This window comes from Podarcis vaucheri, assembly GCF_965113315.1.
Source record: "Podarcis vaucheri genome assembly, chromosome: 3".
Classification (NCBI taxonomy): Eukaryota; Metazoa; Chordata; class Lepidosauria; order Squamata; family Lacertidae; genus Podarcis; species Podarcis vaucheri.
The window spans coordinates 51,997,139-52,025,041 of NC_138761.1; the positions used below are offsets into that span (position 1 = coordinate 51,997,139).

Genomic DNA, 27,903 nt, shown 5'->3' on the forward strand with positions numbered 1-27,903 from the left:
GCCTAGGGCAGTTACTGGAGTTATCCAAGTGGGAAGGGTCATGCATTATTACACACAAATAATGTATTATTACACACAAATACACGCACGGATACATTCTAACATACAATATCGGGAAAGGTGGATTAGATGTCAATGGCTGCCATGCAGCTTGCTGATGAGGAACTCCTCACAAAGTATAGTATGTCTTATTGTACGTGCAAAAACACATTGCAGTTCCCTGCAAAATATAAGGTTTCCCACCGTGCTCCTCTCATGACAGTAGGCCTTATGCTTAGTACATTATATCATAAAGTGATCTAACCTATTTTAGGCCTTTGAGGATTATTTTCTTCTGGATCATCAAGAAATGCAGGCATGTAGTTGTTAAGCTCTGACTGAAGACAATGAACCAAATATCTGAAAAAAATAAAATTTTGTATAAATATTAAGGCTTCCACCCATTTAAAGAATATTTAGATTCATGAACATAGAAATTAGGCTGATGAAAACCTGCAGCCATGTAAAAAATGAATTTACCTAAGTGTCAACAATTCAACTCTCAGCACAATGCTGCACATATCTCAGTGTCCCACTGAATTTACCAGGCCTTACTCCTCAGTGTGCTTAGGACTGCATCCTCACTATCTATTATTCACCAAGTTTCCTGAGCAATTTCCCAAGAAACAGATGCATTAAGAAATATTGCTGCACTAATACTGAATTAAAAATACCAAACTGTGCCAAGTCAATTTCTGTTATATTTTGAAATTGACTATGATTTTTATGGGATTGTACCCAGGGGGTGTAAGGAGAAGAACTGAGATAAACAACAGTCTTATGGCACTTTATTGTTTTGTTGCAACTGACACTGGAAATAGTTACAATGAGACTTGAGCTAGTGATGACTAACTTGTCCCACATATTTCAGTGGAACTACAATGTGACTTCCTCCGGGTTCAACCCAAAACTGTTAAGGAAAAAAGGGGGGGAGGTGTTGTGTGCGTGTTTTGATGGGGGATGTCATATTTTTCCCCCATTCCAGTGGAATTCTAACATATAATCTACTAGCTCTATTACACAACGCAGATTGCTTGAAACTGGAAAAATAACACCAAAAAGGGTTTATTTTTTACTTCTAATTACACAGGTCACTTGTACATTTCACTCTTAATATAAATTAATTCTAATAAAGAATCTTCAGAAATTTTATTGTGCCCAAGTAAAAGGATGAACTCCTCCTCACTTAGAGCACAATGCAGCAGTAGATAGAGCAACTAACAGATATAATAAACAAATGAATTAACCAATTTTTAATTTTTTAAAAAATGAAAACACTGGTGATAGACAATTAATTATACTCTGAGTAGACCCACTGAAATAAGTGCAATAAAGTTTATTGATTTCAGTGAGCTTACTCTGGGCATGACTAACATTGGATAACATTCAATATCTGCTTTTAAAGGCATTTGGAAATAATAATGTATAACTTTTCCTGAAAAAGGAAAAATTTGATGAATGTACTATATACAGAAATCTGATTATCTTACTTGAATGCCATTTGAACTAGGTGTGCCAAAACATCTTGCGCATCTAAGGTGATTCGGCTAAGCTCTCGATCCTGCTTAATGAAGTTTAGCAGCTCAGATGCATTTGCCATCCAGAAAGCAAGTGACCCTGCAATATTCTTCTGTTTCTGAAAATATTTTTCGAAAAGTCGTGTAAACATCAAAAGGAAGTCTTCCTCTGGCAAGTCAGCTTGCATTCATTATCAAAAGGCTCTGTTTAGATAGACCAGTACCCCCTCCATATTACCAAATATAACTCAGTTACCAGATATTTGCAAAGAATTTCTATGAAACTGTAAGTAATATATGCTGGACATCTTGCAATTGCTTCAAATTACAAGTGATATTTTAATGATAAATTATTAAATATTCCAAATGCCATTTGTGAAATGGAGTTAGCATGTTGTCATGAAATGCGGAAAGCTTAGATGTATGCATTATCTGGTAATCTGTATGTGCGCAAGCACATGTTGACTAATGCCCATTGTCACCCAGATACTGCTAGCCACTGGCTTTGACACCAAGCAACTCAGTATCGAGTACTGATCTATCTCACCATTTCCCGACCACAAATGCTAGGCCAGGCAACCTCAGATGAGATCCAAAGAACAGAACCACAGACAAAACAAAAAAAAGGGAAGAAAAAGAACTTTTGTCATTATGTCTCCATACTGAAGTGCGTTAAGCAGAAATTATGGAATGCTGATAGGCTGCGCAGTCAAAAAAGGATTTTAGTACTGCATGTTCCAGCTGCTGAATGAGGGTTATGAACTGTTCAATCCAGCTGTAGAAATATTGTATTTTTACATGGAAGCAGCATGAGAAACTGAGCTAAGCCAACACAGCTAGGATCAGTTCCCAGCAATATATCCTACCTGATCAACCTGGTCTACCTCCTGGAGAAAAACGAAGGAAATCAAACAGAAGAAAGAAACTTGTGAACATTCATGGTAGTTTTCGAAATCAAACACTAAATATGAAGGCACAAGACTTATGCTCAGTCACATTAAAACATTTCACCACCAGATGTGATACAACTGAGAAAACTTTGCGCAATCCTGCAAAGAGTAACATGGAGATCTGTTCCACAGAAGACAACAGAGCTTTTCCTTTCCATGAGAAGTCAGCTTTACACCAGACAGCCAGACATGTAGCAGTGTAGCCAGGTCAGTTCAGTTTTCATATATTAAACAGAACTAGTAGAAATGCCAGTTTAAGAGCATTCTTCTATGGTTGTGAGTGTTTTATTTCCAGTAATTTCGCCACTAGAATTTGTGCAGTGACAATTAATCCATCTGATACCTACACTCTTTTTACAAAATTTGTTAAATAATCTTACAGTGCTTCTTAATGGACTCTCATGGAGTGTTGTATCATGAATTTCCTTTCTAAGTTTGGACATATGTATACCCCTCAATATGTGTTTGATTATATCACCCACAAAAACCTATAAAATTGGCTGTCTTTTCTGGATTTTCACTGAGATAGATACTGCTTGTATAATAGCTTATTTTAAAAATGCTTTGAATCTAATTACTTGAATTACTATCTAGGAGGGTCTCTGCAAACAGAACTCCAGTGATTAATTGAAATTCTGAAGTTCTTCCTTCTATTTTACAGTGGACCCTCCGAATATGAACTTAATTCGTTCCGGGGGTCTGTTCGCTAGAGGCATGTTTTTGTGCATGCGCACGGCGCAATTAAGCGCTTCTGCGCATGCAGCAAAACACACAAGTATACACTTCTGGGTTTGCTGTAACTGTAACCCAAAGATTCCGTATCCAGAGGGATACGTAAGTAGAGATATGACTGTACTTCATATTTAAGAATGGATTTACATTTGACTTTCTTGCCTAATACCCTGGAAATATGATTGAAGGGAAACATAAACATAATTATAATAAAAGTTTAGCTCAAGCTCCATGGAAATTATAGCATTTGCATGCAAAGATCAGGTTGAAAACTATACAGTGAAATCCTATGCATGTTTACTCACAAATAATTACTACTGTATTCACTGGAGCTTACTCCCATGTAGGAATATAGAATTACAGCCTAAATTTAACAGAGGCCAAAGGGAATATGATAGGTGTATATTTCTGTACTTAAAAATAATTACATTTTGTATTACATTTCTGTTCAATAAAGGGCTGATCAGATTTTTTGCAATCAAAGCCAAACTGATAACATTCAATCTATCATAAATTATACCACAATCTACTGTGAGATTTGCAGATATGCACTCAAAATTGCTAAATGATGGTAGGGACTGCCATTCCAAGAAACCTAGATGCTACAATCTTGTAAAGGAAGGTGTGGAATTGTCTGCCTCAAAATGCATGGTGTGGCACAATACACTTTCTGGAAGAGTTATAGCCTAGTCCCAGGAGGCAGCAGTAGCATGTTGCTTGGAAGAGGGAATCCTACCTCCCAGCAGCACTGCGCTCACAACAGGGATAGACTGAGGGATTCCAGGTTGACATCAGTGTCTTGTAGGTACACGCACCTGCGAGATGCTGATGACACCAACCCAGAGCTCCCCTGACCTCACCACTGCCCTGCCGCATACCAGTGCACAAGACCACCACCACCAGGAAGGTGCTGCTACCGCCCCATACAACCCTCAATCACTGCTGCTGTCAGGAAGGTTCTACTGGCTTCAATGGGATAGATCTCCATATTATTCAGAGAGTGTAGGACAGGCAGAACTGCGTGCCAAATCTATAGCACTACTAACGTAACAGGGAGACAGGTGAAGACAGAAATAGGACCATTTAAAGGAAAATACAAGTGGAGCCATAATAAAATGAATTGCTTTCACAGACAAGTATGTTTTAATTGAAAAATTAAATCTTGGACACAAAAAACTAAAAAAAACCAAAACCCTGAGTGATGCTGCTGCTCACTTTGGCACCACGTGTACCAAAAATAAAAACTGAGTGACGAGCAAGCTATTTGCAGCTGAACGCCTGAATTTCTTTTAAATATAATTACTTCCAATCATTCAAAAAACATCTGTTTTTAATATGAATGCATAAATGAGCATATATAGAAGACAGTGGGTTGGATCCAGTTCCTCCTCCACGTTCAGAACTCTTTCTGTTCCTGAAAATAATTGTGAATCAGAGGAGCCTCCCCTACAATCCACATGCCACTTCCCACACTGAGGTTTTCTTAACTCTTCACAGTAGTTTACAAGGCATACACAAGGCTGCAAGGGGAAGGAGGATTCCATAAAAAGGGTCTTCCTCCAACAGAGCTCCATCCATGAGAATTCTGGATTCAACACATAAAAAAGAGGTGTAGCCAATGTGGGGCCTTCCAGATGTTGCTGGACTCCAACTCTAGCCGGTATGTATGGTGGTCAGGGATGACTGGAGTTGTAGTCCACCACTACCTGAAAGCATCATGTTGACTACCCCTCCTGTAGACAACAGCATGGAACCAAATTTTGAGCTCAAGACCCATGCTGGCAAAGAGTGTTACCCAATCTGAGTCCTACTCAGATTAAACCTATTGAAATTAATGGACTTAGGCAACAAATGAAACCTAAAGGTTGGTGTACGACACCAGTCCTACTCAAGAGTAGACCAATGGAAGTTAATGGAAAAGACTTTATTAATTTACTCTGAGTAGAACCTAGCTAAATGCCAATTAAAATGCTTAAATTCAGGTGCTTTCTAGTTTTCTAAAACCATGATTATCTGAATCTCTTGTTCAATATCTGACATAAAGATCTATACGCAAGTAAGAGAATCCCGTTACTGATCTTATTTTTGTTTTAGAGGACCTTGATTAGTTTTTTGTTTGTTTGTTTGTTTTACACTGCAATTGAAATAATTTTGTGTGGTATTTATAAACTGCCCTGTGATATCCATTATCATATTGGCTATGTGATTGCAGCCACAGCTATAAAGTTAAACAGGCCTGCTAAAAGCGAAGTATTTTTTGTAATAAAAAAAAGTTAAGCTATGAAAATGTATTCACAGAAATTCTCTTAAAACTGCAGCTCACCTGTATAACTCCTTCCATCATGCTCACCATCTTGTTGACTATTGCAATGACTTTGTGAGTACGTTCAGCAGGACTGATGTCAGGTCTGTACTGGCTTGACAATACATACCGACATGCCATATACAAAACGTATGTAGGAGACAGCTTAAAATGAACTGTTGAGCTATTGGTGTAATTTATAATGGCAGACAAAAAGGAATCTTCAGCTGCAAAAACAAGATAAGCCAAGATCAGATGAATTCATAACTTGTTCTATTTATAAGCAAGGTTTATTCCATGCCCTTCACCACCAAGTCCCAGGATGGGTCACAGAATATACAATTATATAAACAGCTTAAATCATTTCAATTAAAAAACACATAAAACTGTTCCAAGTGGAACAGAACAATATAGATTCAGCAAAAGAGGTTGGTCCCTCAGTACAAAGTACCTTAACTGTCAAAGGCCAAGGTAAAGATGTGCATCTTCAACATACAGCAAAAGGCGTACAAGGAAGATGCTGGACACATTTCTGTGGGAAGGAAGGCCCACAGTTCAGGGGCTGCTACAGAGAAAGCCCTCTCCTGGGACATCATACCCTCCATTTCTAAGGGTAGCAAGAAGTTCTGAGAGCTCTCTCTGCATATCCAAAGACCTCTGAAGATGGTTTTGCAGATACTTGGGGCCTAAGTTGTTTATTGCTTTAAACTGCAATGTGAACACCTTGAACTGGGTTTGGAAACAAACTGGCAACTAGTGCAGCTATTTCAAAACAGGGGTTATATGAACCCCAACCAGTAATCTGGCTGCTATATTTTGGACCAGTTGAATATCTTAAATTGTCTTGCAGGACAGTCCATATAGAACACACTGGCCTACTGCAAAGTGTAGAGTGGCCAGATGTTGCTGTAATTTGCAGAGCAGGCCACTGAAGAAAACGGACCACTACAGTATACTTATTTGCATGAGGCTAACTTTTTAATAGGTTGAGCTCTTTATGCCAAAGAAAGTGTGACTTATCTGAACTTAGAAAAATACCTGGGAGTGATTCTTGTGACCTTTGGGGGAGGGTGTAGAAATATTTTGAAGGTGCACAAAGGAACCTTCCGACAAATGGCTCTGCAAATACGCAACATTAGGATTTTTTCTCTCTTAATTTTTTTAAATTATTATTTTCAACAAAATTTATATACCGGTTGATTTTAGTAAAACCTAAGTAGTTTACAAGTTCACTTAGTAAAACCTAAGTAGTTAAACTTCCAAAGTAGTTTGAAATTCTTGATAAAACCGGTGCCTTTATTTAGTGCAAGAGCTGCTTCTATTTCTGCCTTCATCTCTTACTTCTACTTTGTGGTCCCATGGGAAAGGCATAGGATTGATAGCTATAACCTTTAACAACTATTACACTTTGTAGCATTTCACTGGCTTTTGTAAGGAGTATGACTGGGACTGAGGGGAAAATGTGACCACTGTAACTTTTCAAATTGCTTGCGTATTTGAAGTTATCTATAAGAATGAAATAAAAACTGTTAATAAAAAATTGTCACACCTAACCAGATTTTGTTTGAAATGTTAATACTTACAGCTTTCCCTGAATTCAATGCTTGCAGGTAATATCAATTCAGGTCCATGTGCGTCTTGAGGTCTACAGACAGAAAGCAGATCTTTAAAAGTCCAGTTTAAAGAGTGAAAATTAATTCCACTATCAAAAGATACAGACTTTTCCAAAGGCTTCGCTTCTGGGACTTTATACACCATTTTTGTTCACATGAACTGAAAAATACAGTACTGGGGGGGGAGAGATATTGATTCTCCCCTCTTGTTAGATTCACTCTCAAGTTCTACTTGATCATTAACAAGATAGATCATGAACTGAAGGTCTGCATTATAGATGAATATGAAATTTTAATGAATTTGCAGTGCACAAGGCAGCCTGTCAGCTGCTGTAAACAGCTCATGTTACACACACAGACCCCTGCATGAGGCTACATAAAAGAAGAACGAGAAGTTAGCTTACTAGCGCCACACTAAATCCACAGGTGCTACTACAATGTAATAGATACAACCATTTTGAAAACTATGTTTTTATGAGACCTGGAAGGCTGGGTCATATGCAAGTAGGTCACTTAATGAATGACTAATAGCTTAATATGTGACATAAAGTGACAGGGAAAATTAACTGTGGTTTTATACTTTAAACAGCCCGTTATCACTTTCAAATGTGTAAACCAGAGAGTCTCTGGTTACAAGATGAAGTATGTGTCTGTTACAGAAGTGACATACACTATGGGCCTACTGACTGGAAGGCAAGCCATTTTTAAAAAAATCAATCCAACAGCTCCACATGAACAGAAGTTATTAATATTGCAGTTGTTGTATAAGGGATTATTATGATGACTGGAATGTAATGGAGATTAATAAGATTTTGGAACACAGAAATAAAGCAAATAATCAAGCCATCAATCCTAGCATGCGGGAGGCCACATCATCTAAATTTTATAATTCGGTATTCAAATGATTGGTATTATTAATTGTGTTATAAACTGGTATTGTTATAATGAGGCTATTATTGAATTGTAATTGAAAACTAATAAAAATTACTATTTTTAAAAAATCAATCCAACAGTACTACCCTGCAACTTGAAACCTTATGTGGTCACACTTTTCCATTACCAGTAAAGGTTTCCCCATTTTCTCCAGTAACACAAGGCTACTGCCAGCCATTTCAAAATATGTACTGAGTTTAAATCGGAAATAAGCATATATTTCTCTTGACATTGCATAAGAAACTGACAACCTGAAAATGCCCATTTGAAAATAGATGCAGCAAGACGTTTATCATCATGGTCTCTGCTCACTAACCTCTTTCAACTCAGTTAAATTTGTACTTGGGAACATTTAATTAGATCTGCCTTCATTCCCTCTTTTGACCATAATTTAATATGGCAATGGCTTCCCCAGCTATTCTGCTGCCAGTTACACTTAAATATATGTCTGAGTTGCACAACTCCTCCCCCCCTCCACTTTTAAAGCAATATAATGACTGCCTAACTCAGACAGATTTCACATTAAATTTGAACACAATCTGACTCATGACTATTGGCAGGACTATGAAATTGTGATTCTTGTTTTGCTATCTCTTTTACATGAGAAATTCCTGAAGTGGTTTGAAACCTAATACAGTACAGTATTCAAAACATGTAATGCTAATGCAAATGTAGTTCTGAAAGTAAAAAGGCTTTCCCCAATCCAAATAATGCAAAAGGCCCACTTGTTTCCGAAAAGTTGCATTGTCCTATTCCCACACCTGCGTCTAAAGATTTGCCAGACAGCCTGATATTTATACATATTTTAATGCTCTTTTGCTAAAAATGAAATGAACCATGTCTTGCTTTATACAAAAAAACCAACACCCATGGAATCCTTTGAAATCAAGTATTTTGCCATTAAAAAAACAATCACACAATTCTACATCTTACATATACATCCTACCATATTCTGTCCTGCTTTTGTGGTAAAATGAAGTTGATTATCAAAATATACAGTCTGCCCATATCAATCTTATAAATTGAAAAACGTTATTTGGTACCTGCCATCCTGCCTGTGGTAATCCTGCTGTTCTATTCTGATCATGGGCTTGACCATGCCACGTTCAGCTGTGCTGGATGCCGACATTCTGTCACTGTCCAATCTGTTGGTACTCTGTTCCACACAAGATCAGAAGCATTCATCACAAAACATATCAGAGATTTGCCTTGCCCACCCTTTCTCTGTTAATGATGGACACAATTAGGGTGTACTCTCTATTCATGTGAGAAGTGAGTTCCCACAGTGCACTCCAGGAGAGTGATCCACTACTACTTTGAAAGGTACAGAAATTCAATAAAGAGGTTCCTTGATAAAACTATCGGAAAAGGTTGTTTAAAAAATGCTTTGTTTTACAAGACCTAAGCGAAGTTCATATAGAATGAGAAACCATACTTTAAATTAAGCAAAACTTCCTATGATGGCTAAACCTAGGGAAATGTGGTTTGGTAAGTTATGATTAATGAATTTATGAAATCTTGTTCTGATCCTGCCTAGTTCTGGACTCTCCATAGTTTAAACTGACCACAGTTCCAAGTTTGGATGTCACAGGGAAGTGTCATAATATCCCAACAGAAGCTTTCAATCTCCTTCTCTTGTATATATATACATCCAAAGAGGAAAGAAAAAGGAGGAAATATGAACGGCTGAGGCTTGTTCATAAAAAAATAAAACAATGATAACACAAGGAGGAGGGGACAACAGAGGACGAGATGGTTGGACAGTGTTCTCGAAGCTACCAGCATGAGTTTGACCAAACTGCGGGAGGCAGTGGCAGACAGAAGTGCCTGGCGTGCTCTGGTCCATGGGGTCATGAAGCCCTAAATACGTTTTAGTAATATATACTAAAAATCTGGCCATGAAGTCAGTCAGTAAGCTTTCTTTCAAAGAGTAGAGGCTTACTACTCTTTAAAGAAAGCTTACTGATTGACTTCATGGCCAGATTTTCAGTATATATTACTAAAACGTATTTAAATTATCAGTTGTAAAATGACTTAGCACATTTCTAGGTCTGGTGACAATTTGTTACCTTGCTTGCAGGCAATCCTGTTCCACTATGGACATCTCCTTCCAAATCAAATGTAGTTTCCTGTACAGCTCTAAAAAGACAACATACATTCAAGAACTAATTATTAGCAACATATAATATCCAGAAACACAGCACAACAATGTTTCGACTAATCACTTCTGGAATTCGTTACTAGCTGCAAATATACATTATGTTTACACACAGAAAGATTTTATCTCATTTTCAAAGAATGACACTATAGGTAAAGGTAAAGGGACCCCTGACCATTAGGTCCAGTCGTGACCGACTCTGGGGTTGCGGCACTCATCTCGCTTTATTGGCCGAGGGAGCCGGCGTACAGCTTCCGGGTTATGTGGCCAGCATGACTAAGCCACTTCTGGCGAACCAGAGCAGCGCACGGAAACACCGTTTACCTTCCCGACGGAGCGGTACCTATTTATCTACTTGCACTTCCGACATGCTTTCGAACTGCTAGGTTGGCAGGAGCCGCTATAGAAATGACACTATAGAAAGGTCACTAAAAGAAATTTAGGAAGTTACTTCAAAACTTCCACATTTTGATCTGTTCTGCTCATTGATATTCTTGCCATTATTTTATTTGTTGTACTTATTGTTGGCTCTCATGGTCATTTTATGGAAAGGCAGTGTAGAAATGTTATAAACAAAACTCTCTCTCTCTCTCTCTCTCTCTCAAATACAAAGATAGTCCAACACTTGTTTCTTCATGCTACTACAGTTCAGGGACCACTGTGATTTTCATCATGCCTTACCTCATGACATATAAAGAATACAATTAAATGCATGCAATATGAAAGGTGTGAAGCATTTTCTTCCAAGTATCCTTGGTTTTATAAAATTATACCATTTATAAATTTATTATAGTATAGCATGGTGCCTTTAGCTATGTTGACTTTGCTCTTTTATTAATGGAACTCTACAACACAACATTAGTTTTAAGTATAAATTAAGCAACTGGAAATTCCAAAAGATTTCACAAGATGGAGCAAGAGTATTAAACATTAGTAAGAAGATAATTGTATTATTCTTATCAGGGTTGCCACTTGAAAAATGAAACATTGCTATGCCATCACCATCTTAAATAATTTTCTGAGTTTGGGATTATTGCTTGAAAATGGTGATTTACCCAGCTTTGAGTCGTGAACTTTTCACCATGTGTCCTGCATCTAGACGTCCTTTAGGAATGTGATCTTGAATGGGATCCACAAATTTAAATACATGAGAGGTCCCAAACTGAACCTTCATACCACTTTGCAGCATAGTGGTCTCTGAGATCCGCTGACCTTCTACATAAGTCTCGGCATCAATGCTTCTTGGGGTAACTGTAACAACTCCATCCATATTAGTGAGGTCACAATGATGAGGCTGAATTCCTGGACCAAACAACTGAAAATAAATAACCAAAATTTAGAAGTAGCAAAACCGATACCAGGTTTTTTTTTTTAAAAAAAAACAACCTATGCTAATATGTACATAGGTGTTTTGGTTTAAATAAGCAAAGTACTTTTTTGCAATATTAATTGCATTAGTTCAGCATCAATTTCCTCAAAATGTACCATGAGCGATGGGATCAAGTATCTTTCAGAAACCACCAAAAGCTGCCTTCTGTGAATGCATGTAAGGTGATGAGTATAATGATTGGGTAATGGCAACATTAATTGAAGAATAACTATGTTATCTTGTAGAATAATACAATACCATTTAGCATCCGTGCTAGTCAACACACATACGTTTACAACTTTAAAAACTGAAGCCTTTTTAATTATATTTTTCCTGGTTCCCACTTTATTAATATTTTTCAGTACACAACTGAACATGAAGCTAAGTGGTTATGATAGAAAGGGTTGACCAATAGCATTAAAAAATATTGGGCTGTATCAGAAGTAACATGCTCAGAACAGATCCCACTGAAATCTAACGTAGTCATGTCCAGTAATTTAAATGGGAGCACAAGCAACGACCAATTGTATGGCAGTTACGTTCCTGAAACCCGCGCTTTGGAAGAATGAGCATAAGCCCTCTGCACCCAGTTCTGCCCCTGGCACACCTCCTTTTCCGGCTACTTCCAGGTCGTCACACATAAATTAGCCATTGCCTGTATGTACTTTGAGTGAGACTAACAATGAATACAAGCAACTGGATACAATCAACCACCCAGATCAACTAACTGTCTAGGTTCTGAATGTCTGGAAAGTATATCATTCCTCTTCCCATGGTCACACAAAGGTTTCAGCACAATTCAATGTCAAAACAAATGATGGGTTGTTGCAATGATAACATGTTGCAAATTCATGGGGGTAGCCAGGATTTTTATTAGGGGGTACAGATCTTTTGTTTGAGGGGGTGCAGAACCTCAGTTTGCTATGTATTTTTATTGATGTTTATTGATGGGGGGCAGCTGCCCCTTCCTGCTCCCCTTGGCTATGCTCATGGTTCCAATGGCTTTAGGATTGTGAACTCTCCTTCCCCCCCTAGAGGGGAGGATCTAAAGTTGCTCTTAACAATAAACCATTTTTTTTGTCTGATCCAAATATGGGAGACTGCAGCTTGTATAAACCAAACTCTCTTTCTTGACTCAATAAATGTTTCCTACCTGTATGGAGTTGTCATCAAATTTTTCTGTACCAACTTCTGTCACACTTAACTGCAGACGATAGAGCTTTGGTTTATCTCTTGAGTCAGAGCCATCTGCAAGTAAGAACAAGTTATTTTGTTTGCAAAAGTAATTAAAGCATGTAATTTAAAAAAAAAAAATGAATATACACAAGGACATTGCATAACAAAATACCATTGCTGGAATTCCAAAGCATATTTCAATTAAGCTTTAAAATAGTATTTATTTCAGTAATTATGTTTATGTTATTATACATAAATCCAGGAGGTCTTCAAATAACTAACACTATAAACATATAAAGACATACTAGCACTGGGAAATTTGAGATAATACAAGAAGAAACATTAAATATACTGGATGACATCCAACTAAGTCACACTTAAAGTAGACACAACGAAATCAATCAAGTTAAGTTAAATCCCTTTATTTCAATTGGTCTACTCTGAACTAGATATCATTACCTGGTTGTCTCAAATTAAGTGATGCTTGGAGTATAACATTTAAATCAATGGACTTCAGTTGGTTTCAACATGCCTACCCTGAGTATAAGTTGGTATGATAGAATCCAATTGTTTTCCTTACCACAATTTCCAATTTGTATAAACTGCCTTGTGATTTTTGAATGAAGGGCAGTATAGAATGCACAAATGTATATACATACATACATACAATTTAAAGAGTGCAAACATAATGTTTTAAGAAGGGCTGCCTCCCACTGCGCCAAAAAAGAAACACTGGGTTTGTGCACTAAATTATCCCTGATTTTATCTTTCAGTAGCTGCTGATGTGCATATTTCCCTTCCTTAGGATCTATGGATAAAGGGCAAGTTAGAAATATCATAAATAAACAAATAAAATATTCCATTTAGTGGATTTTCTTTCTTTTTTTAATTGTTCTTCACATTTTAATAAATTACTGTTCATGGTTTCTCAGTTCTCACACTAACTGCATATAAGTAGTGATGATGTGCACCACACCTCCGAACTTGGCGGCTGGGGAGAATTGTACACATATCTAAAAGTGTAATTCATGGATTAATTATCCTGAGAGACTGTCAGAAGTATTTTGAGGCTATTGGTACAGGTGAAAAGAAATGTAGCAGAGGGGTGCTTCTAGCGACACAACAGGCCAGATCCTTATCTCCTTACCCCCCTGGCAGGCCAAATTTGACAGGTGGGCAATCAACTGACACTGGGCTTTAAAATCAGGATTGCTGGGACTTCAAAGCTAGCACAGCAAGATTTGAAAGCCCTGCTGCTGTTTGCAAGCGGCTTTCTAACAGCCCCTATGCTCCTGTTTGACAGAGCTCAAACATCTCTCTCTCTCTCTCTCTCTCTCTGTGTGTGTGTGTGTGTGTGTGAGAGAGAGAGAGAGAGAGAGAGAGAGAGAGAGAGAGAGAGAGCGCTCATGAGAGAAAGAGAGCCCTTTGTGAAAGTTAGAAATCCCATGTGCAGGCAATGATTTCAAAAGAAAGCTGTCTTTTGAAAGCGTTGCCTGTGCGCAAGTAGCCATTGTTTGCAAAAGGCAGCGCTTTTAACACCCTCTATGCCCATTTGAAGCTCAAACTGGTGGGGGGCAGTGTCTGAAAGCCCTTGAAAAAGGGATAAATATGCTGTGCAGAAATACTTTACTTTTCTCTATGCTGTGCAGCCAATACAAGATTAAATCCTGTCCTTCCACCCACTGCCTGACACCACCAGTGATCCCAGCTGACGGTTGGGTGAAAACAGCATGGCGTTCCAAATGCTACTGTGGGCCAGAGGTTCCCCACCCCTGATGTAGCATTTTTCCATACATGTTGAATTCCTTTTCCCCAACTGAGCATGCACTGGATTCCACTGAACATTCACACCAACCATATAGTTACATAGTAAAGCAGTATTCATTAAGAACAACCCGGATCAATTCCAGTTTAGGGAAGTAATATTAAGATGCTCTTATGTTGATCTATTCTTGCTGCAGCACTTACACAAGTAGTTGCCTCAACATGAGTCTTTGTTTCAGTTATTAAGCAGCCTTCTCGCTCTCACTGCATTCAATACATAAGCATAAGCAACAATATGTACTAATTAAGCAGTCACAGGAGGCAGTGGAGAGATCACAAAGATCTGCCCGGATAAAACCTACATTAAAAGCAGAACTTTTAATATAAAAAATGCTGAATTTCCCTTAAGAGAAACAAACACGTTTAACCTGATTATATAAAAGGTAGTTCAATAGCATTTTATGTACACCACACTTTAGGTACTTGGAGGAAGGGCAGTGTGTGTGTGCGTGTGTGTGTGTGTGTGTGTGTGTGTGTGTAGGATTTCTACTTATAAGAGCAACAGCAAGACTAGGGAGCATTATTCCTTCTAATGCTGAATTACTCAGTCCCAGTGCACCAACATCATTATAGCCAAAATAGGCTCACTGAGCAATAAGAGGGAAATAACAGCATGCTTGGACCAATCCCAAGGTATGTACTAGTACAAAAAAAATGAGGGGCGGGAACCAAAGGAGACAATTCCGTTTTTTTAAAGGTTTCAAATATAACTGTGCTATCATGTAACACATGCTGGATGTACCCTGCTCCCTTACTGTATAAGGGTGCTATTAAACTAAGTTTTAATCAGAATTGACCCATTGAAATCAATGTCCATGAGTTTGTCCGGTAATTTCAACAGGTCTACTCTGAGTAAAACTTAGTTGAATGCTACCTATAATGTTCAGGCCAGGGGTCATGTGCCAGGCTTTCAAAAGCTATTGCACAAGCTCTTGGTGGTGAAGGGATGACAGAAACAGGAAGGAAAATGAGAGATGGGAAAATTTATTTTTAAATCATTTAGCTGGGCTATAATAAGCTTTTATCTGCTGTCAGCTTGTGGTGTGCTATGCAATTGTTTGAGGGAAGAGCAAACCAAAAGACAACAAACTGAGGAGCTGGAACAGAGACAGCTGGTGGCAGGAGATTTTTTAAAAGGAGAGAATGTAATAAGAAAATGTTGTTTAAAAACAGCAACGAATGACAACCTGATCTGGTTGGAGACACAGGACAGGAAAAAGGGGAGGTTTATCTCTCCTTTCTCCATACTTTTCCTCACCCATGAAAGTCTCCCCATAACTGCTATTTGTGCTCATGATAACTTTCCTGAGGCAAATGAGGGCGAAGGACCATTTACACTGAAGAAACAGACTAAGTGGGGAGAAGGGTTCGTTCATGCCATGGTCCTCATCATCCCTCAATAGGCAGTTCCTAGTTAGGTGACGGCCGGGTGTGTGAATCATTCTTCCAGCTGTGTATTTAATCATTAGAGTGGAAAAAGGGAGGGTTGTTGTTGTTTTGCACATTTCACATTCCACCTTCCCACTGCAGCCCCAGCACCAAATGCCAAAATATTACAGAGGGTTCGCAACACAACATCGAAGACGTCAGAAAAACAATCGGAAGCCACGGAAGCTGCGTTGGACATTTGGCTTCTGAAAAATGTTTGCAAACCGGAGCACTTACTTCTGGGTTTGCAGCTTTCAGGAGCTGATTTGTTCGGGAGCCAAGCCATTTGAGTACCAAGGAACCATTGTATACTGCATTGCAGGGTCTTACTGGGCTGATTGCTGCTTCAATGTGCTGGCTATTGTGATGTTATTTGTTGCTTTTAACTTAAATGTTTTAAATTATGTGCTTATATGTTGCAGTTGTATGTTGCTCAGTCTATATACACTTCCCACCTTGTGAGGAAATTTTTGTGAAAGGCAGAGTATAAATTTATTACAAAAAATAAACAAACAAACATTTACTCCTATAGAAAATAGTAGGACTTGCTCCAGAACAGACAGGCATAAGATTACAAAAGGGGTAGCTAACATTGTGTCCTCCACCTGACCACTGGTCATGCTGACTTGGGTTGATAAGAACTGTAGTCCAACAATATCTGGCAGGCACCATGTTGGTTAGCCAAGATTATGCCGTAAAGAAAAAGCCATTCCTATGATGTGTTGTTACACAACACTCTTTGGAAAAGAGCTTCTAAACAGCGAAGTGCTATATTTTGCCACAGTAATGCTCCAATTTTAGAAATGCACTGCTGCATAAAATTAATTAGAAGCATAATGAATGATTACAACATAAGTCAAATTGCCCAACTGGGACTGACACAGTGCTACTCAAATACAAAAAAGGTTGCAATTAACTTTTATTTTTTTAAAAAAATGTTTTTTTTATAAGAAGTACATATATTTGTGCACACAACTCTTCAGGCAGGATAAGATTAGTACGTTAACAGCTTTCTGGACCTCCATTTTTCCCCTTAAAAATGTAAATAACATAAGGGAAGAGTATGGTAATGAACTGAGAGGCCTTAAATTATTTACTTGTATTCAGGTACAAATAACATTCAACCAAAGCTTTGCATTTGTTTAAACTTAACAGCTAAACTACTCTTAGCTATTAGAAAAACTCTTCAGATATGTAAGTGACACAAAATATTAACATGGCTTTTTAATTATTAAAATTGTTTGTACTAAATTAATCATGCTAAATTGGCTCTCCATCAATTTAAATCAGTGAAATTGTTTCAAGTGAAATTTCAGAGAGTCCTTCCCGCCCCACCCCCCACCCCGGCAAAACAACCACCACCTCATTTCACTGCAATATGGTGAACCTGACTGCTAGCATAGAGAGAAAATATATGGAAGCATGGAATAGCAAGTCTGGAAGGGAGGGAGTGGGATAAAAGAATCACAGATGGTGGAAAAACAAAAAGAATGCATGGCACTGAGAAAGTGGATGGAGAAAAGTTTTTCTCCTCTCGTAATACTAGAACACATGGATAGCTCAGTTGGTGCTGGTAATGCCAAGGTGGCAGGTTCGATCCCCGTTTGGGACAGCTGCATGTTTCTGCATTGCAGGGGGTTGGACTAGATGATCCTCAGGGTCCCTTCCAACTCGACAATTCTATGATTCTAACATCTAAACAAGCTGAATGTTGGAAGACTTAGGACAGATTAAAAAGCATTTCTTCATGCAGCGGATAGTCAAACTATGATACTTGTTCCTCCAGGAGGTAGTGATTGTCACCAACATGGATGGCTTTAAAAGAGGAATAGATAAATTCATGTAGCAGATCCACAGATGAATCTGCCACTCTAGCTAGTTTGTTGGGGCCCTTCCAAAGATCTGTGAACCCAGTAGAACCTCTATAGACCATGAGGTTCTACAGCACCACTAAAACCATGGAGAAAGGTAAAAGTTAACAATAACTGTCTTAATAGAGAAGACCTCAGTCTGCACTGTGCAGAAAAGCAAGCAGCAGCTGAATAAGCAGGGTGCAGTGGTGAAGAGAAGGAGCAGGTCCAGGGGACTCTTGCCAGTGGGCATTCTGCTGGGATGTGGACCTTAAGCAATGTCCAACCATGCAGATACCAGCCCTATAACTGATGGCAACACAGGCTGACCTGTTCACACAGCAGATGCACCTCTCCTCAGCAACCTGAACATACAAGCATACACCCCTTCCCCCAGCACAGCCAGTAAAGTGGAAACTAGAGAGGGACATGGGAGAGGCATACCTCCCATACACTAGCACATCACCTCTGGCCATTCTACTTTTTAAAAAAAGGCTAGATGATGGCATTAGAAGTAGCTAAAAGCTCCCTCTTCTGCAGGCCTTGCATTTTCAATAAGCACTACAATCTACTTTATTAACGCAATGAAATTGAAGCAGAGCATTTCCTTCACCATGACCATGTGTTTGTCTGCACCCAATTATTATCTCCAGCAATCCTGCAGGTCTAGCCGTGGGAAGCCCATACCTATGCTCAACAAGATGAGCGTTACAAGATCTAGAGTCACTTACCATCATGGTTCCTCTTTGTCTCTCTCATTCTCTATCCAACAGCCTTCCCAGGAACATCCACTTGGTGCCATCCTTATGGTTTTTTGACACCAGGTGAAGACCTCTGTTCACCTAGGCCTTTATATACACTGGCCCTCTCAGTTTTTAAATCTGCATTTCTAACTTTGGGGTTCTGACAAGTTTCTTTTTCCTTATATTCAGGTTCCTTTTATTTTTCATTTAATTTTTTATTACTTATTTATTGTAAAGCCTCCCTGAGGGCTTTATATTATGGCTACAAATGTTGTTAATAAATAAAATTTGAAAAGTAGGCTGTGCTCCCAGACAGAGCCTAAGGAATAGCAGCAGTCCTGCTTCCTGGACAAAAGCTGAGCCAGAAATGAGCCTTCTCTCCAGAAGTAACAACTGTTATAGCCCTGACAACTGATCTGAAGAGGAATTATCTACTGCAAGCTCTTTACTAGCTCAACAATAACTGAGAACTATCAGTAGCTTTCTTATTTTTACTTATGAACAGATGACCTAAATAAGGGCCGGGGAAACTTGTGACATGCTGGTTGGAACCAATGTGAGCTGGGAGCCCAACGATATGGGGTTGGGGGGTGTAAATTGCCCACTCATGAATTAAAGCTTAATAGAACTGCCAATGCAATGACATCTTGGAAACTACAGACAACTCTTGACAATTCCACATTATAAAGATGTATATAAAATTATGTGACCTACTTAAGAGAACTCAAGAGCTTTAGGGCTTTTCCTGTACCACCAAAAAGGATTCATGCATTATTTTAAAAAGTGGTTTAAAAAAGCAAGAATTGACAGAACAGGCATTAAGTATGCTTCATAATGGATTGAATACCTTAGTAGCAGCAAAAAAACAGTCTGCTGCTTTAACTGAGATTAAGCCTAAGAGTTTACATTTTCTGCTGGTACACAAATACATTCTCTCCCCGCCCCCGCCCCCCCCCCCACAGAACAAGTTTATGAAAACACTGCAGCTGGCAGCCAACTTACAGAAATGGGTGGTATTTCAGAAGAAGATGCAACACTACTATATTTCAAACACCATGTTTAACTAAGTATATTACCACTGTTTTTCTTTTGCAAAAAACAAAAACAGATTAGCTACCAACATAACTGGGAAACAAAGGATTCATAAACATTTTTTCATTAACAGCTGTTACAAAAGAAATCGTGTTCATTCTCTACAGACACACATACACTGCCGCTTGTTCAAAGTAAAACTCTAGGTAGTCAAAGAAAAACAATGTCATCTTCTGATTTGTGAAAGAGGTTTCTAATTGCAATTAGAAATGTAAAGCATATTGTTCAAGTTATTGGCCACAAGCCAACTGCATGAATATGCAGTAGTGGGCTGCTACATGTGTATAACCTTGATCAGAGGATTTTTAACAATGCTCATCCATCTATTTGGGAGAAGGCAGCTTCCTGGAAGCTGAATCCAACCCACGCTATCCAGTTTCAGATTATAAACTGTCAGTTATCTCAGTGGATGGTACATGTGCATGTAGAAATTGAACTTAGATGTGTGATCCCAAACCCTCACCACATGGCCCTACTAGATATACGAGTACCCAAATTTTACAGAAGTACTAATATTGATATATGTGGCCCCCAGATGATATTGTTTAGAGCATACTAGGGATTTTTAAAAAGTTTAACTTTGAATTATTCCTTTCCTCCACACCTGAAGATATAGACTAGAAATAGGGTTAGATCTGAGCTTCTGTTCATTAAGGAAGAAAAATGCAAGATCCGTTTTCAAAACTGACAAAAGCCTTTTTTGCTAGCACAGATTTTAGTGACTAGTGAGAAAGAACAGTATTAAATAACAGCATTACCTTCATAAGTGTGATAGTTGAAGTAGGCAAAGTGATTCCTTCTCCCTGGGATTAGAAAACACATGCACAGGACCCAGGTGAAGGCAGCATCAGCAGAACAGATACCATGCAGAACATGCGGAGGAGGGCAGAGAAAAGAAAAGATAGGAAAGAGTGAAACTGTAAGCCAACAACACTTACTCAATTTAAAAGGATGAAGTGCTTTTAACGCTTTCAACTTTAAATACTGCACAGAATATAGAGACATTGGTGTTGTGGATGGATTAATACGATTGTTAAGTAGTTGGCAGCAAGCTGCTAGAAGAAAGCACAGAAAAATCACCAAGCAAAGTGGAAAGGCCATCATTAGCTGTACACAAACTAAAACCTTAATTCATATAAGACTTCCCTTTTAATTTAGAAATATTGTGACTTCTATTCATTCACTGTCTATGGGTGGATGTACTGGGGTACCATCATACCCATTACAAACGCACAGAATATGATGCCAAGGTACGTCCACTCACAACTCTGCTTTCAAATATTAAGTAAAGCTGGAATTAAATGGCAGAGTAGCAGTCCACCAATATGCTGTCATGTGAAATATTTTCCCTATATCCAGACAATCTGTGTGCAAATACAATCATGTGCACTATCACATATGCTGGAGGTTAAATTTTATATTGTTGCCAGTATATGAACTGGGCACCCCACATGATAACTGGTTGCTGTACAAAACCTCCACACGTATTATCCCCATATGAAAGATAGTGCTGCTCCAGAGAAGCGGACACGGAGCAATGGATCCAAACTACAAGAAAGAAGATTCCACCTAAACATTAGGAAGAACTTCCTGACAGTAAGAGCTGTTCGACAGTGGAATTTGCTGCCAAGGAGTCTCCTTCTTTGGAGGTCTTTAAGCAGAGGCTTGACAACCATATGTCAGGAGTGCTCTGATGGTGTTTCCTGCTTGGCAGGGGGTTGGACTCGATGGCCCTTGTGGTCTCTTCCAACTCTATGATTCTATGATTCTATGAAGCAGCAGCCCTCAGTATCTTGCACATTCAAAACTGCATATTCCTTCTGGTAAGAAGAGTTCTTGTTGGAAACACTGTGACTGCCTCAACCCTCCTCTCCCATACCTTAATTTCAGACAAATGAAAGTGAATAATAGTGAAAGAACCACAAGAAAAACATTTCCTCTTTTAGGAAGAAATCTATATGCATAGTAAGATTCACTGACAGGAGGCTGGAGCAAAACATGTTTCCAAAGGATAAAGAACTGCTCCCTATGGTTCCCAAGCGAAGGCAAACTATATGAAAATCAGAATACGCTTGACACATACTCTTAAAGGATTAGAACAGTGGTACTACTTTTGTTGTATTTACCATATTCTACTTGTGACCAGTGGCGTAGCATGGGGGGTGCAGGGGGGGGGCCAGCCGCACCAGGCGCAACATCTGGGGGGAGGGCGCTCGCAGCTCTCTGCCCCTACTAAAATCCACGGGTTAGGGGGCGCAAATTACTTGCCTTGCCCCGGGTGCTGACAACCCACGCTACGCCACTGCTTGTGACACAAAAGCCACATAACAAATAACTCCAAGTATAAAGATCACATTTCATATTATCATAAAATTCAAGCTACAATCCAGAACTCCAAACCATATGTGTTTACAATGACACAGGCTGGTTTCAATATTTTCCGATTACATCCTTCAGCATAACCTGAATCTAGTTCTACAACAGAACATTTGCATACATGGCTGATAGGTGGTGAGACTCCAAAAGTCTACTAGTCACAATTACTACACTGGAAAACCATTGACCCATCACTGCAGACATTTCTGTGTACTTTGATTTCCACACTGTAAACCCAGAATATATTTTCCACCTGCGGTTTATGTATAGTGGCATGCTTATTTATATGCCACCCTTAATAATAATATTTTCGGGTTGGCTTGCAAATAAATCACATGATAAAACAGCAAAAAGCAGCAGGTAAAAGCAGCACAAAACAGTACAGATAAGACTGAGAATTGAAAAGGAAATAAAAAATTTTGCATAGTGCTGACAAATTATCAGAATAGGATCCAGGCAAGTCTCCCTAGGGAGAGCATTCCACATGCAGGGTGGCACCAGTGAATAGAACGCACACACGCACTCACCCACCCACCTCCCCTCCCCTCCCGTGGGGCATCGGAAGATGATCTCCAGAGTATAGGCCAGGCAGAGAAGGTAATCCTTTAAGTATCCAGGCCCCAAGATATTTAGGGGTTTAGAAACAGGCCCCAGGAAACAAACTAGGAGCCAGTTCAGTTGTTTACGTAGCACTGGCACGATGCATTTCCATTGTATGACAGCAATTAGCAACCAAGAAGCTACAGTTTCAGAACAAAACTTGGCATTTCATTTTTTAAAAAAGCTTTCTTTTTGTGCTTCCCTGCTACACCAAACTTTGTGTTATTTTAAAAGAACAGAAATCAAGCATACAGTAAAAACTGATATACTAAACAGTTTATGTGCTCTGTATTTGTCAGCATATTCAAGGAAAGTTATTAGAATAAAGTATTGATTTAGGAATATAGGGCTTGCTGATCAGAAGATCGGCGGTTCAAATCCCCACGCCGGGGTGAGCTCCCATTGTTCGGTCCCAGCTCCTGCCAACCTAGCAGTTCAAAAGCACACAGGGCAAGTAGATAAATAGGTACCACTCCAACAGAAAGGTAAACGTGTATCTGTGCGCTGCTCCGGTTCGCCAGAAGCGGCTTTGTCATGCTGGCCACATGACCTGGAAGCTGTCTCCGGACAAACCCCGGCTGCCTCGGCCAGTAAAGCGAGATGAGTGCCATAACCCCCGAGGCGTCCGTGACTGGACTTAACGGTCAGGGGTCCCTTTACCTTTTTTAAGGTTTACCCAATGAGACTTATGCCTGAACAAGGACGTGAACCCAGGTCTAACAACACTATTCATGACTGGCTCTCAGGCAACAATAAGCCGTAAGCTGTACACTAGTGCATCACAAGAGAACTACTGTGTTGTGTCACCAGGAATTAATTAGATTACAGGAATTAATTAAATTACATGAACCTAAACTACTCACCCACAGAAAAGTCTGTCAACACTATGCCTGCAGGATTCATTGTTTTGGCTTTACCTCCACCACAGCAAGTCATTCTGCTACATCTCTGCATTTGGTGCAACTGGATCAATCACTCCTGATGCACAGAACTATCTGCCTCTAGAAGTAGCTGCCCATTAACACTGTGAATGAATCACTGAATTCCCTCCTTCTTATAAAGCTTGTTCTAATCAGCAATTATTACTATTACAATTATTACTAAAATAAGGGGTGAGCTCCTCTGAGGACAAATAGTTATCTTACACATTGTAAAAGTAAACCTTTGCAAATGTAAGAGTGGATTTGTGCCCCCAATTTTAAATCTGAAAATCTTTAAATCAAATCGTATCAGCTTTGTAAGTCATATCCTCTTCTGCGCTCTGCACTTATCTGTTGCCAAGTCTATATTAGCAAGGTCATATAAATTTATACCTTGATCATAAGGAACCCCATGCTTCTTGTGGCTTTTGGACTTGTGGGGGTGCAAAGGTGAGAATGCAAGGGTGGAGGAGCTGGCTTTGGCTGTTCATGTTCCTAAAAAACCTTGGGGAAACTTGCAGCAGTCCTTAATATGAAGCATTTGCCTATAAATGCTGTTAAAAGCTATTTTTTCCAAATACTGGTTAGAGAAGATTTGCTTTCACTGTGAGAACAGTGTGAGCAGCTGGTATAAAAAAAGATAGAGAAATAAGGACAGTAGCTTATAGAAAGGGCTGTAATATATAGGAAGCACTGTGGCATCAGTGGTTGAGCACCTGCTTTGCATGCAGAGGGTCCCAGGTTCAATTCTTGGCATTTCCAGGTAGGACTGGGGAAAAATTCCTGATCCGAAACCTTGCAGAGCTGTTGCCAGTCAGTGGAGACATTTCTGAGCTATATTGACCATTGGACTGACTAAGTACAGTGGCATAGCTGTCAAGTGTCCCTTATTTGAAGGGACAGTCCCTTATTCCAGGGCCATGTCCCGCTGCTGTCCCTTATTGATGGATGTCCCTTAAATGTCCCTTAAATGATGTGCCTTAATTTCAAAGGAAGCAGCTCCTCTCCCTCCCTCCCTGCCGGCCAGGGAGGAGGGAGGCTCCAACTGTGTTGCTTGACTGTCTTGCTTATCCAATAAGAAGTCTAAGAACGACTGGGGGGGTGGAGCTTGCATGCCTTGTGTGTGGCTAGTTAATGCAAGCTGAGGGGGTTTTTGAATGCTGGACGCCATTTTGTTGCACGTGCTGCTGCAAACTTTGCAGTGCAAAGCCAGGCCGGGGAGCCATCTTAAGTTGAGGCTGCATAGGCCTTGTGGTGCATGTGATTCAGATTCTATTCAGTTGAACCTCTGGTTATAAAGTTGGTTGGACAGTGTTCTCGAAGCTACCCAGCATGAGTTTGACCAGACTGCAGGAGGACAGGAAGACTGCATTGCCTGGAACAGGTGAGGCTGCAGGTCCCTTATTTTGGCTGCTGGTCCCTTATTTTCAAGGCTGCTGGTCCCTTATTTTCAAATCTGTAAGTTGACAGCTATGTACAGTGGTACCTTGGTTTACAAACTTAATCCATTCTGGTAGTCCGTTCTTAAACCGAAACCGTTCTTAAATCGAGACGCGCTTTCCCTAATGAGGCCTCCCACTGCCGGTGCCCTTCCACTGTTCGGATTCCATTCTTAGACTGAGGTAAAGTTCTCAAACCGGAACAATACTTTTGGTTTTGCAGAGTTAGTAAACTGAATCGTTTGTAAACAAGACTGTTCTTAAACCGAGGTACCACTGTATAAGGCAGCTTCCTATGCTCCCATTACTAAAAACAACAGTTTAGATACAAATATGGCCAAATTTACGTAAAAGGTGCACTCCACTCTGGGAAGGACTATTCTGTTTAACTTATTCATCTTATTTTCGCCCTGCCCTTTATCATCTGGTCTCAGGGCAAATACATCATAAAAACTCATAAAAATACAAATGCTATATAATAAAATACCACATTAATACAAGCAGAGCATCAATAACATATTAAGCAGGCAATAAAAACATGAGAGTCAAAATCTCAACCCCTCCCAGAAATATTATACCTCACTCTAAAGTGTTGTGTAAGAAATGTGAAACAAAAGCCAAAAGATGTTGTTACGGAAGCAGAAGCCTGAGATCCAACGCAGAAGCTACTTATTACAGCACCCTGTGAATCCTTGTGCAAACTTTTTTTCCATGGTGCAAATCTATCTTCATATACATTTATCTTTAATGTGGTACCTATGTATACAATGTGAAACAAAACACTTCAAAAATGAAAATCTATGAAGTTTTATTCTAATGGAATATTGAAATATACGTCTGTTATTTTCTTTACTATTATGTTTTTTTTTGTTACCTCAGTGATTTCATGGATGACTTTATCAAACAAAGCCTCTTCTTGCTTCAGAAACTATCTGATGAAGTTGCTTTATCCAACTTATCCTAAATTACTTTTGACTAAAGATCCAGAAATCTTAAAACTTCGTTGGAAACTGCAATCAAAATAACCCATCCCTACCAATTGTATTCTATAAAGCACAATAAATGGAGGATAGTGAACTCTAAAGTATTAGAGTCCATCAGGGTTGACCTAAAAGCACCTGATTCAAAAAATGGATGAACATTATTGTAAAAGAAATTCTTACCGGGACTTAGTTCAACCAGATAAGGTAGCTTCTCTGGAGGAAGGGAAGAGCCATAACCAGACCCGTCAACTCTTTCCTTCCCCTTTAATGGCTTTCCATCAAATTGTTTCTTCAACTTCTTTGGAACATAATCAGGTGGTCGCCTTTTCAACTGAAAGACCAGTATCCCTAAACACAAAACCACAAACATCACATCCTGTCCTCAAGGTTTAAATAAATAAAATTCATATTAAATTGTACATTATTAACTATACTGATTTGACTGTGCTCTCCTAAACAGTAATTATCAAATTGAAAATTAGGATTAAATATGAGGATTAAAGAACTGTAATATTTTTTATTCAACATAATTTATTACTGTTCTCCAGAATCCAGTGCTCTAGAGTACATTAGATCATATTTTATATTCAAATGGATAGCCTTTTTCATTCTAAACAAACCACAATCAGTAAGCCAATAACAAGTCTTTGCAGGCCAGGGGCAGGAGAGAGGATCACGGGGGGGGGGGGGGACCTGCTTTCCTTTGCATCCTGCTGACTGAAGCCTCACCATTCACTGAGCAACACTACTGGATACAAAGCCTTGGGTACAAACAATGGATTGTTGGAGCAAAACAAACCATGAACTCCTGGTTCAAATGTCATGCTAAGCCAGAGATCATGGTTTTTTTCCTCCCAGGTGAGCAGAAAGGAGCAAAGTGGAAGCAATTAACTTCTGCAATGTAAGCCAAGTTTTATGACTTTCCATCAGCCATTGTTTGGTGCTTCATGAATATACCTGGAGGAGCCTTGGACTCATGACTCCTTTCTCCCCTCATGCATGATGACTGCCTGTCAACAAACAATTGTTTCAAATCCTGATTAACAAGATCATACAAACAATAGCCTGATCATTCAGACACTGAGGCAAACCATAACAGGATCAGACAACAGGGACGCATCCATGTCCAAGGGGAGAAACAAAGTGCACAAGTTTTAGCTTTAAGGTTAATAACCCACTCCTCCTCCTGGCTTGCTCACAGTGCCTTGCCAGTATGTGACCATTGGGTTTTATTACATATTATGAACAACTAAAATTACCTTTGTCACTTGGCCATTCCCTGAATATCTGAAGTGGGCACTCATCATCATCAAGAATAGATTCTTTAGCACCTTTATCATCAGAATGTTGAGCACCAGGAGGAAGCATGACCTACAGAAAAGATAAACTATGAGTTTTAACAGAGCAGTTACCCAAGGATAAACACTCAAAGGCCAAACCACCCTCTCCTTTCCTTTCTCCAAACGTAAGCAGTACATAATTCTGTTGGTACAAAGTACACCATGTCATATTTATTATTATTTATTATTATTATTATATTACCTGTGCCCACTGCTCAACCAAAAGGTAGTAAGAATGCATCCTTTCAAATTGTATTACTTTGATATTACAAAGTAGTATCACAGTGGGCCTGTTCAGCCATAATGAGAAATCATTGTTTTTCTGTTGTAGGAACAATACTGCAGAAACCTTGGGCTCCCATGATCCTTTGTACAACAGAAGATGGAAAGTTTTCATTTTTTAACCAATCACCATTCCCCATTGCATCTTAATTTGATCAACTGCAATCTGTTATAAATGTGACTAGTTAACAAACCAGGATTATGAAACCATAATCTGATGTTAACTAATCATAGTTT

At 39.1% G+C, this 27,903-nt stretch overlaps 1 protein-coding gene across 2 annotated transcripts in view; it reads right to left on the reverse strand.

Moving 5' to 3' along the window:
- Positions 1-27,903, reverse strand: part of AFDN (afadin, adherens junction formation factor) — an 86,944-nt gene that overhangs the window by 32,761 nt on the left and 26,280 nt on the right. Inside the window, exons 7-18 of one of the 2 annotated variants that reach the window (XM_082217126.1) lie at positions 27,304-27,415; positions 26,225-26,392; positions 20,485-20,529; positions 12,767-12,861; positions 11,300-11,559; positions 10,156-10,225; positions 9,130-9,242; positions 7,124-7,185; positions 5,562-5,767; positions 2,423-2,443; positions 1,530-1,675; positions 305-399 (exon numbers count right to left, since the gene is read on the reverse strand). In XM_082217126.1, the coding sequence (XP_082073252.1) occupies positions 305-399; positions 1,530-1,675; positions 2,423-2,443; positions 5,562-5,767; positions 7,124-7,185; positions 9,130-9,242; positions 10,156-10,225; positions 11,300-11,559; positions 12,767-12,861; positions 20,485-20,529; positions 26,225-26,392; positions 27,304-27,415 (1,393 nt within the window). The remainder of the gene's footprint in view (positions 1-304; positions 400-1,529; positions 1,676-2,422; positions 2,444-5,561; positions 5,768-7,123; positions 7,186-9,129; positions 9,243-10,155; positions 10,226-11,299; positions 11,560-12,766; positions 12,862-20,484; positions 20,530-26,224; positions 26,393-27,303; positions 27,416-27,903) is intronic. The other variant, XM_082217125.1, reaches the window with a different exon arrangement.